General features: G+C 41.0%; 1 protein-coding gene across 1 annotated transcript in view; it reads right to left on the bottom strand.

Moving 5' to 3' along the window:
- Positions 1-12,588, bottom strand: part of CNBD2 (cyclic nucleotide binding domain containing 2) — a 48,387-nt gene that overhangs the window by 10,321 nt on the left and 25,478 nt on the right. The window contains exons 8-10 of the mRNA XM_032462240.1: positions 11,907-12,021; positions 6,249-6,426; positions 4,206-4,326 (exon numbers count right to left, since the gene is read on the bottom strand). Of these exons, the coding sequence (XP_032318131.1) occupies positions 4,206-4,326; positions 6,249-6,426; positions 11,907-12,021 (414 nt within the window). The remainder of the gene's footprint in view (positions 1-4,205; positions 4,327-6,248; positions 6,427-11,906; positions 12,022-12,588) is intronic.

Genomic DNA, 12,588 nt, shown 5'->3' with positions numbered 1-12,588 from the left:
CCAGGTAAATGTCCTCATCTTCTGATGAAGGCACAGATTCAGAGAGAGAAAGTGATCTGCCCAAGGCCACACAGAGAGCTAATTAGAAGCAAAAATTAAAAGATGGGAGGGGTCTATCTGCCATGTCCCTGCTCCTCTGCCTAGTCTTGGCCATTTCTGAGGTCTCAGCCTGCCTGTTCCCTGGAGAAGCTGCTTCCGCCACACCTCCTGGCTCCAAACATGGGTCTCTTTACTCCCAGCCCCAAACTCTGCTGTTTCTAGCACTGACCCAGCTCTACACTCCTGCTTCCAAAGGCAAGAAGAATGACTCCTACATCCTGGCAAGTGAATACAGTCATAGCTATTACCATTCATTCTGCAAGTGAAGCCAGGGCCTTCAAAGCAGGGAGAACAGAACTTTACCAGAAGCACACTGTAGGCATTTTCCCACAGAATCATGTTAATGAATATTTGGGCAGCTGTGGGGGGCGGTCTATGCCCTGGGCCCTGTTTGGTGAATGAGGCAGTCAGGACCTTGCTCTGAGCCCCCACCCAGAGTCTTACAGGATTGCCAAGAGAATCAAGTCCAAAGTCCTTGTTGTTCTTGTTTCATCTTACACAGCTTCCCACTCCTGTCACCCTCTCCAGACCAGGCAACATCTCTCCTACCCTGTAGTGCCTCCATTCTACCCGGGAGGCCAACCATCCCAGCTCCTCCATGGGCGGGCAGCACACGAGGCTGCATTCACAGCTGGGGCCTGGCCTCAGGTGGCCTGTGTTCAGTCCTGAGCATCTCACTCTGAACACTGAAACCGCAGTGAAGCGGAAGTGAGAAGGCTGGAAACTACATCCCGTGAAGGCGGAAGGAATGGAGGAATGTCTTCCCAGAATAGGAAAATAATTAATGGGGCATTGGCACTGTGCCTGGCTCCATAAATGTTGAATGAAAAACAAAACAGCATTCTTTGAATATCTAAGGGGCCATCATGTGGCAAGGAAGCTGGTTTCTGTTTGTTTTTAGGGGAGGGTAGGGTGGAGGGGGTATTGGGGGGAGCCAGTTAAAAGTTGTAGGAGGCAGAGTTTTACTGAGCAAAAGGAAGAGCAAAAGGAAGGCTGGGAAATATTCAGTCAGCATGGACAGAGGGCTGGGCTAGGGCCTGGGGCTCCCGGACAGTACTGGGCTGACCTCCCTGCCTCCGAAGATGCACAGCCCAGCAGAGCAGGTGCGCTAAGGGCCCATCATAACATGGTGTGGGGGGTGCGAAGAGGACCCTGGAGATTCATGGTGACAATGATGACCATACACAGGACGTCAGAAGACGGCACCTCCCCAGGAAGACTGAGGCACATCCCCTCCCCATGCTGCCCACCCTGCCACCCAGCTCCAGCACAGTGGTCAACTCATGGCCAAACCTGCTTCACCCATACATCCCACTCCACTATTGGATAATTATTTTTTTAATAGACTCTGTTTTTTCTAGAACAGTTTTAGACTCAGAGAAAAATTGAGAAGATAGTACAGGCACTCAATTTCCTGTTAACATCTTGCATTAGTGTGATACCTTTGTTACAATTAATGAACCAATAGGGACACATTATCAATAACTGAAGCCAATGGGTTGTTTAGATTTCCTGCCTTTACCTAATGTCCTTTTTCTCTTCCACTATCCTATCCAGGACACAATATTACATTTAATGATCATGTCTCCTTGCGCTCTTCCTGGCTTTGGCAGTTTCCCAGAATTACCTTGTTTATAATGACCTTGACAGTTTTGAGGAGTACTGCTCAGGTGTTTCATAGGATGACCCACTATTAGAACGTCTGACTTTTTTCTCATGATTAAACTGGGGTTATGGGTTATTGGGAAGAGGACCAGAGAGGCAGAATGCCATTTCCTCACATCACATCCCACTTTCGTCGTCTTCTATTAAGGGGACATACAGCAACACGATTTCTACTGTCGATCTTGGCCTTGATCACCTGACTGAGGAAGCACTTCTCATTCAGTGGGTTTTCCATTGAAGATTACTCTTTTTTCTTCCTTTCTATACTGTACTCTTCGGAAGGAAGTCACTATGTGCAGCCCACACCTAAGGTTAGAGTTATACACCATCTCCTTTAGGGCAGAGTACCTACATAAATTATCTAGAATTCTTCTGCGTGGGAGATTTGTGTCTACTCCCATTTATTCATTATTTATGCATTATATCAGTGTATACTCATGGATGTTTATGTTACACTTTGGGTTATAATCCAGTACTACTTCATTTGCTCAGACTGTTCAAACTGTTTCAGCTTTGGCAATTGGGAACTCTTTCAAGTTGGTCCCTGTGTTCCTTGGATTTGCCTGTCCCCATAAATGTAAGGTTTTTTCCCCAACACGTCCTTACTTCGTGCTACTACAAAATGCATCAGGGTCATCTAGTATACTTCTTGCTGTGGTCCTAGAATTAACCATTCCCCAGGGAACCCTTGTTTCTTTGACCGAAGAATGGTATTAGGAACTAAGATCTGGGCTCTAGGTGTGCTCTCTGCTACTGGTGTGCCATTTCTTTTAGGCCCTGTCAGCTAACAGAGCAAAAGATATATGTTTATACATATGTCTATAAGTGTTTCTATATGTGACCATCTGTATCTATATTAAGCTAAACATGAGTACATCCTGATGTCTGCAACTCTAATCCATCACCGTCATTCTAGCCTCCTCCCCTCGCATATCTGTACATCTCCACTCCAGTAGTGAAAAACCTGGCTCCTACCTTCTGCCACTCATTACTTAATTGATCCATTTCAGTGTACATGTATAGCAGTGTCAGAATTGTTAATCCACACACTCATGGAAAAAAATTTGTCACAGAGTACGATGCTCATGTGTAGCTCCTCTTGCTTTTAGTCTTAGAGGTTCCACTCATCTCAGAAGTTACTTAGGTCAGCAACTTTTTCTCCCATCCTCTTCACTGAGGTTGTTTCATTGCTAGATTCTCTTGTCAGTCTGCATTCCTTCCTAGTATTCCTCTCCCCATCTCCTGATTTTTTTGTTGTTGTTACAAATTGCATACATTAAGGTTCACTCTATGCTGTAAAGTTCTATGGGTTCTGACAAATACTTAGCGCTCTGTATCCACCATTATTGTCTCATACAGAGTAATTTTATTGCCCTAAAAATCCACTGTGCTTTGCTTACTTATCCCTCCCCTGAACTCCAAACCTCTGGCGACCATTTTATTATCTCCACATTTTTGCCTTTTCCAGAATATTATATAATTGGAATCATATAATACTTAATATTGGCTTTATTCTCTTAGAAATGTTCATCTAATTTTGCCATGTCTTTTCATGGCTTGCTAGCCAATTTTTTACTGACAAATAATATTTCATTGTATGGATTTACCAGTTTGTTTATATTGAACTTTACATATAAATTTTAGCATCAGTTTGTCAATATCCACAAAATAACTTGCTAGAATTTTGATTGGGATTGCACAGAATCTATACATCAAGTTGGAACAAACTAACATGTTAACAATTTTTTTGAGTCTTCCAATCCATAAACATAGGATATTTCTCCATTTAAATCTTCTTTTAATTCTTTCATTATAGGTACATAAGTTTTCTGCATATAGCTCCTGAACATATTTTGTTAGATTTATACTAAGTATTTCATTTTTTGGTGTCATTGTAAATGGCACTGTGTGTTTTATTTCAACTTTCAAAGGTTTATTGCTTTATACCCTGTGACCTTGCTATAATCCTCTATTAGCTTCAGGAGGTTTTATTTGTTCTTTGTTATTGTTGTTTTTGATTCCTTGGAATTTCTATAGAGACATCATGTCACCGGCAAACAAAAAGAGCTACCTTTTTTCCTTCCTAATCTTATGTATTTTATTTCCTTTTCTTGTCTTAATGCACTAGCTAGGGCTCCCAAAACAATGTTAAATAGGAGTGGTCAGAGGGGACATCTTTGCCTTGTTCTTGGACTATTTTAAAGCAAGTCCCAGATGTCATAATCATTTTATCTGTAAATATTTTGCTATGTATCTCCCGAGAAAAAGGACTCTCAAAAAACATAACCACAATATCATTATCATATCTTTAAAAATCAACAATATTCCTCAATATCACCAACTCTAGAGTAAGATGTTTTTAAATCTTTACTTTCATTACCTAGCACCCCAGCCCATGGTGGTACACACTCTATCGTGAACAAGGCTCTCTGCACACCTACCAAGATTTCTCCTTGCTCCACAGTATGGATCTTCATGTAGGCCCCTACTGCAGCCTCCTTGGGGAGATCGCCATACTTGGTATTGATCATGGAACAGTCGATGAAATGAGGACACCTGGATCTGAAATTTGACAACTTGTTAGAACTCGTTTGTACCACAGCCAGTTCATGAGGCCCTGGATAATCAGCCCCCACTTTACTGCATACTGAGATCGGCCCTCTTTTCTCCCAGGTAATGAGAAAACTCAAAATCAAGCCCTGGGAGACTGTCAGGAATTGGAGAGGTTTAACTGGGAGAAGCCTTGCGAGAGGACACAGAACCCCTTTAAACAATAGAAGGCTGTCATACAGAAGGAGCTGAGGATCTTATGTACCTGAGCCAGGCCTGACGGGTAAGTTCAGGCTGGCTGACTTACTGCTCAACACGAGGAAGGGATTTCTAAGTCAGAGTTGTCTGAAAGTGGAACAGACTACTTTGAGAAAGAGTAAGCTCTGTGCCCCTGGGGCCACAGCAGAGGCTGGGGCTCTTCTTGACAGGAAGGTAGAGAACTGATGGCTTTGTTTGTTTATTCATTTGTTTACAAAAACAGGTTTCCCTGGGAGGTCAGTAGACTCTGTGCTCTGTTCATGCTGGAGTGCATTTTACACAGGCAAGCCTATTGTGCTTTCTTTGGTCTCAGGCTAGGTGGAAGGAAGACATGGTATGCTATCTGGATTAGAGGCAGGGAAAAGATTATTTATCAGCTGAATCATAGCTGAATTCACCTAACAGATACACAAGGCAGGCTTTCATTCTCATCCCCAAGGACATGCCAAGCATATGTCCTTTATTTTTTCTACAGTGGGACCAAACTGTCCCCTTTTTCCTTACTGATTAACAGCAGAGAAACTAAGTCTGTTCCATCTCTACTTTCAGAAGAACAGGGACTGGAATTTCAAGCACTGGATCCCTTGGAAAGAATATCCATCAGAGGGAAAAACAGCAAAGCAATCATGGGGTGCTCATCATGGCGACAAGCAGGCTGGAAATAGTACTAAGCAAAGGATTCCAGTGAAGCGGTCCTTGGGGCACCATGGAGACTGATGTCATTATTAGCATTGCTGTGATTTTTTTTATTTCATATTTAATGGTGGGGGCAGTGCAGGTTATGCTGCTCTGGGCCCAGCACTGAGCTGACTCTAGGCCAGTGCCTGCTAAGTGTCCCTTCCTCTCCAGGAAAGGCAGAGTGCAGCCTTCACTGTGAACCCACTTTGTTCCTGTCATGACGATAGTACCAGATAACAAGACTGAGTACTAACAAGCTGCTCAGGTTTGAATCCTGGCTCTGCCACTTCCTACCTGTGTGACCTGGAACAAGTAACTTAATCTGTCTCTGTACCTTGGTTTTCTCACCAGGAAAATAGGAGTGATAATAGCAGCGCTTACCCCATAGGGTTGTTGTGAGGATTTCATCAGATCACCCAGTACCAGGCACAGAGTATTCCAACAGTGTTAGCTATAATTATCATTATCTCATTTAATTGCTGGTTTACAACAAACTCGAGACTTAGATACTGTTACCTACAGATCAGGAAACTAAGGCTTAGAGAGGTCAAGTCCCTTGCCCAGGGACACACAGCTAAACAGTGGCCAAGCCTGGATTTGAACCTGGCTTGAATTGACTCCAAAGCTCTTACCTACTGCTTCCCTTAGATGAGCAGAAGTTTCTGAAGAAGCTCAGAGTCAAAAAGGCCCAGTGATACAGGCAGAATGTCATCACCAAAAGATGTGTCCTGCTCCTTCTTCCTCAAATGGGTTCCCTGAGAAAGGAAGTAGCTGACCATCTAATGTGGCCCCAAGCTGGAGGCAGAGAAGGCAGCCCCTGGGTATCAAACCTAGGACCTCTCTAGGCTGCCTTCTGCACATACCCCAACCTTTGGGGTCAAGCCGATTGCTACCTCTCCTCCCTTCACGGCATGCCTGACATTCTGCCCTGAATGTCGTTTTATATTTCTTTTCAGCCAGAATCTGGACATCTTCTATCTGTCAAGAGTAAAACTTACTTGATCTTTGAGCCCAAGGTCTTTGGGAGAGTATTTCCTGAAGTTTTAATTTTCCTACTGAAGCTGGATCCCTGTTGCCCCTGGGCTTTCTGGAGATGCAGAAGTTTCAGAAAACTAAAGTCCTGTACAGGGTATGATCTGATCTGGAATTCCTTAAATCTCTCCACAGGAGACAGATCTGTTAGAGAAAGCATAAGAAAACACATTAATGGGTCTTTGCATATATGAGGATTGCAGTCGTGGTGCTCGGAGGTATATCATAGTTTCCTGCCTGGCTAACTTGATGCATGTGGAAATTAAGAAAAATAGAAAAGAAAAACAGTGTGGCATCCAAGTATTGTCCTTCTGTGCCAGGCCCTGAGCTAGAGCTTTTATATCCATTACATGCAGACAAATGTCATTAGCCTCATTTAAGAAACAAAATGAGAAGCAGAGTTTAAGTCACCCAGGAAAGGGCTGAAGCCTGGATTTGAACCAGGCCTATCCAATTCAAAGCTCATGTTTTTCCACTAACAGATCACATTTATGTGGGTTTCCAAACTGGGATTGGGGGCAGGTGCAGCAATGAAAGATAAATGGAAGACCAGCCATGGAACCTTGGACAAGTCCCATAGTCTTGTGACACCCTCCTAGGACTACTGTAAGAATTATAGATAAAATGTGCTATGCCTAGCACAATATCTAGCACATAATAGGCCCCCTTTGAGAGCTGCCAAAAAGAACTCCAAGAGAATACTACTCAGAAATACTATGCAGAGTGAAAGGAGCCAGAGGAATCATATGAGGACACATATGAGGTTCCATTCACATGAAACCATAGGAAAGACAAATGTAACCTAGAGTGACAGAAGGCAGAGCAGTGATTGCCTAGGGCCAGGGGTGAAGGATAGAGATTGACTGGGAAGGGGTAGAAGAGAAATTTTGGGGGTGATAGAAATGTTCTATAACTTGACTGTGGTAGTTACAACAGATTTAAATTTGTTAAAATTCATTGAACTACACATTTTAAATGTGTGCATTTTATTGTATGAAAATTAAACCTCAATACCAATGATTTCTATAATAGATCTCCAGTGTTAGAATCAACTATTAAAATTAATGTTAACAGAAATAAATTCAAACTACACAAGGAGTAGGCCTCGATGAACAGAGCACATACAAAAAACCATGAGTACAACCTACTTGGAAGGCATTTTAGCAATATTTGTTAACATTTTAAAAGTGCATAGTCAGTACAGACTGGACCAATTACTTGATCTAGTAATTGTAAGAATTTATCTGATATGTTTTCTTGCAGAAGTATGCAAAGATAAGCACATCAGGAAATTCACCACAGTGAGGTAACAGTGAAAAACTGGAAATAACCCACAATATCCATAAAAGGTTATTGGTTTAATTACGGTACATCCGTACAAAAAAAAAAAAAAACCCTCATCTATTAAGAAACGTAGATCATAAACAAAATGAAAAAACAACCTATGGACTGTGAGAAAATATTTGCAAATGATGTGACTGGCAGGGCTTACTTTCCAGAATATGCAAATAGCTCATATAACTCAATCAAAAAACGGGCAGAAGACCTAAATAGACATTTCTCCAAAGAAGACATATAGATGGCCAATAGACACATGACAAGATGCTCAATATTGCTAATTATCAGAGAAATGCAAATCAAAACTACAATGAGGTATCACCTCACACCAGTCAGAATGGCCATCATTAAAAAGTCTACAAATGATAAATGCTGGAGAGGGTGTGAAGAAAAGGGAACCCTCTTACACTGTTGGTGGAAATGTAATTTTGTGCAGCCAATATGGAAAACAGTATGGCGATTCCTTAAAAAACTAAAAGTAGAGTTACCATATTATCCAGCAATCCTACTCCTGGGCATATTTCTGGAGAAAACTCTAATTTGAAAAAATACATTCACCCCAATATTCATAGCAACACTACTTACAATTATAGCCAAGACATGTAAGCAACCTAAATGTCCATCAACAGATGGAACTGGACAAAGAAGACTGTGTGTATGTCTACATATATACATACAATGGAATACTATTCGGCCATAAAAAAGAATGAAATAATGCCATTTGCAGCAACAAGGATGGACCTAGAGATTATCACACTAAGTGAAGTCAGAAAGAAAAAGACAAGTATCATATTGTATCACTTATGTATGGAATATAAAAAAATTATTAAAATTTGAGCCTGTTAATATAAAAACAGAAACATACTCACAGACAGAAAACAAACTTATGGTCACCAAAGGGAAAAAGGTGGGGGAGGGATAAATTAAGAGTTTAGGATTAGCAGATACAAACTACTATATATAAAATGAATAAACAACAAGGTCTTACTGTATAGCAGAGAGAACTATATTCAATATCTTATAATAACCTATATAGTGAAAAAGAATATGAAAAAGAACATATATATGTATATACATGTATATGTATATGCTATACACCAGAAACTAACACAACATTGTAAATCAATTACACTTCAATAAAAAAAAGAAAGAAACATAGATCTAGACTTCTGCTTCTTGCCAAATGGAATAACAGGGCCTAGATTTACTCTTCCACCTGAAAGTAATAAAATACTAGTATAAATATGTGAAAAAATGGTTTTCAAGACATTGGGCATCAGGCCACGAAGAACACTTATCCCTGCAGGACAGAAAACAAATGGGGTGAGCCCTGTCACTGCCCCAGCCCACTGCCTAGACACTTTCTGGGCAGTAGTGCAAGAAATGGGAACCCAGGAGGAGCCCAGCAATCTCTCTGAATTAATGACAGAACTGAGTGTCCAGGGAGGACAAGGAAGCTAGGGTTCACAGAGCTGAACACAGAGAGAACTCTGAAGATCTGATGGACTGCTTTCATCTCAGCTGAGTACTGAGCAGCATAGGTATGATGTTAGGGAACCACCAGTGGTAGGCAGCCCTAAGATGGCCCTCGGTGATCCCCACCACCTGATGGCCACACATTTGTGAACTATCCTCCCATTAAATGTGGGTTGGACTTGATTCTAACAAATAGAATATAGCAGAAGTGATGGATGTCACTTTTGAGATTAGGTTAAAAAGACGGTGGCTTCTGCCCGGGGTATACTCTGTGTTGCTCTCTCTCACTGCTGGGGAAGCAAGCTGCCATGTCATAAAACAGCCCTGAAGAGACACCCACAAGGTGAGGGACTAAGGTTTGCAAATAGCCATGCAAGTGAGCTTGGAAGTGGCTTCCTCTCAGCTGAGTCTTCAGATGAAACCACATTCCTGGCAGACAGCTGCAACCTCATGAAAGAACTTGAGCCAGAGGCACCTGGCTAAGCCAGGCTCAAATTTCTGACCCCCAACAGAAACTGAGAGATAATATGTACTGTTTAAGTCACTAAAGTCTGGGATAATTTGTTACACAGTAATAGAGACTAAAATACTACCCATGGCCAGGGGAAGAACCACCCAAAATGATTAGAGGGATAAATCATCAGAGCTCACACAGGACCAGAAATAGTTCCTATTCCCAACAGCTAGAATGGAAAGCCTCACAAGCCATGGGGCACTGTGGAATACTCAAAATGATTTTGTCTCATGAGTGGGGCAAAACTAGCTCTAGGTTAAACACTGCTCTGATCTCACCTAACAAAGCCTATAAGCTAGTCTTCAAAAGATTAAAACATTTCCAAGTAACTTAACTGCATCTTAGAATAAATCTCAGAAATATTAACAGGAATTTAAAAATATGCAACACCCAAGACTCAGTTTCTAGCATTCTGTGAAAAATTACCAACCATGTAAAGAAGTAGGAAAATATGAACCATATAAAGAGAAAAAAACAATGAGTTGCACTGACCCAAAAATGACACAGATGACATAATTAGTGTATAAGGACATTAAAATAGTTATTATAATTGTATTCCAAAGAGGAAATTTTGTATATATTAAGCAGAGACATGGAAATTACAAAAAAGACCCAAATCAAACTTCTAGATATGAAAACTGCAGGGTCTGAAATGAAAAATACACTAGATGGGATTAATAGCAGATTAAAAAATGCAGAAGACTAGTGAACCTAAAGACACAGCAATAAAAATTATCCAAAAAGACAGAGAGAAGAAAGATTAAAAAAAAATTAATAGAGCATCAGTGAAACAATCTCAAGCAGTCCAATTTACAGTGATTGCGTCCCCAAAGTGGAGGAGAAAGAAGGAAAGATAGAAAAAGTCTTGAAAAAGTGGTCAAAAAATTCCAAATCTGATGAAAAATATAAATCCAAAGATCCAAGAAACTCAATGAACCCCAACAGAAACATGATGAAAAATCTACCAAAGCCCAATGTAATCAAATTGCTTATAACTACTGAAAAAAATTAAACCAGCTAGGGCAGAGTAGTGGTGATCACTGTATAATGTATAGAAATAGTGAATCACTGTGATGTGTACTAGGAAACAACATAGTGTTGTAAATCAATCATACTTCAAAAACAAACAAATTCATAAATATATTTAAAAGCAAAAGTGATAACGATGCATTCTAAGGTGTTTAACACAGGGTCGAATATATAACAATAGCACAAAATCTGAGGGGAGAAATGGAAGTATATCGTAAGGTTCTGATTCTATGTGTGAAGTGACATAATATCACGTGAAGGGAGACTGTGGAGAGTTAAAGGTATATACAACAAACCATAAAACAACCACTAAAATAATATGATAAAGAATTATAGCTAATAAGCCAACAAAAAAATAAAATGGAATCATACAAAATAATCCAAAAGAAGGCAGGGGAAAAAAAGAATGTATTTAATATCACTGAAATGTGTGCTTAAAAATGGTTAAGATAGTAAACTTTATGTTATGTATATTTTGCCACAATAAAAGTAAATTGGGGGAAAATTGTGTGGGATGCAGCTTTTTCCTCTGGTAGATTGGCAGTAAAAAAGAGAAAACAAAAGAACTGACATGGGAAGAGAAGTGAAATTTACTGAGCACCCACCAGGCCCTGTGCACATACGACCTCAGTCAGCCTTCCTAGTAACCTGCGTGGTAACGACAGTGAACAGCTACTATACACTAAGGCAGCTAGGTAGTGTTCTAAGAGCTTTATATACTCATTTGCTTAATTTTGTGACAAGCCAGTGAGGTAAGGACCATGAGTCACATTTTGTAGTCTCTGAGGGCATCGGTGTGCAGGGACACAGAGTCATTTGCACAGTACCACACAGGTACGAAGAAAGGACCCTGGTTTCAAACATAGTTTGGCCCCTGGGCCTACGCTCTTAACCACGACACACAGCTACAGATCCTACGAAACCAGGCCCAGAGGCCTGCCTACTCACCAGCCTCCCTGATAATTAGTGGGATTCAAACCCGCTCTATCTAGCTCCAAGCTTTCTTCCACCCTCCTCCCTAGAAGAACCTGAAGCAAAGGGGAACGGCTGGAAAGAGCTGCAGAGGTGGGCAGGTGCCTCACCTGGCAGGGCCGCGTGGACCTGGTTTCCACAGCTGGTACAGGAAGGGATGGAACCAGACAACTTTCCAGGCCTTTCTAGCTCAAGGTGTCTAAGATTCTGTGAGCTGGACACTGGGGACTGATGGGACCAGGTGCCCCCTGCCGTGCTGCCAGCTGCCCCCTGCCAGGTGTAGACGTCTGCTTACCCTTGAGGTGGGTGTTGGAAGGCCTGTCGTCCACCAGCTGCAGGTGCTGCCAGATCCACTTGTGGTAGAAAGGTGAAGTCTCAAGGTTTATCAGCCGCAGGACTTCACAGCTGCCCTGGATGCATCAAGGGACACGAGCAGAAGGATTAACCCCAGCTCCAAGCATGCCAGTTTTAGAAGATAAGCTCTCTTTTGTTTTACTTGCTTAATGCAAGTGGCTTTTTTAAAATGAAAATGTTATTTACTCATCATAAAAAATTCAAATAGCTAAAGAGGCAAAAAAACAACACATCATTGAGGATGTTATTGGGACAAATGGTGAAAGTGATTATGGATTGTAGATTACATATTATAATATCAATGTTAAATTCTTGGATTTCAATAATTATTCTGTGGTTAATTTCTGATCTTAGAAAATAATCCCTTAAGTATACAGGGGTAAATGGGTATGATGAATGACACAACTCTCAAATGATTCAGGCAGGAAAAAATTGAAAACATGTATTAAAGCAAATGTGGCACAATGCTGCCAATTGTTGAATCCAGGTTAAGGTTATATAGAAGTTCTTTGTACTGTTCTTGCAAATTCTCTATAAATTTAAAATCATTCCAAAATTAAAAGTTTAAAGAATATTCAAGCCAAGAAGAACATACAGAAAGTTAAAACTATGTTAATCCTAAC

Source organism: Camelus ferus, chromosome 19 (assembly GCF_009834535.1).
Source record: "Camelus ferus isolate YT-003-E chromosome 19, BCGSAC_Cfer_1.0, whole genome shotgun sequence".
Lineage (NCBI taxonomy): Eukaryota > Metazoa > Chordata > Mammalia > Artiodactyla > Camelidae > Camelus > Camelus ferus.
The sequence above is the reverse complement of the archived record's forward strand: the minus strand, read 5'-3'. Positions and strand labels throughout refer to the sequence as shown.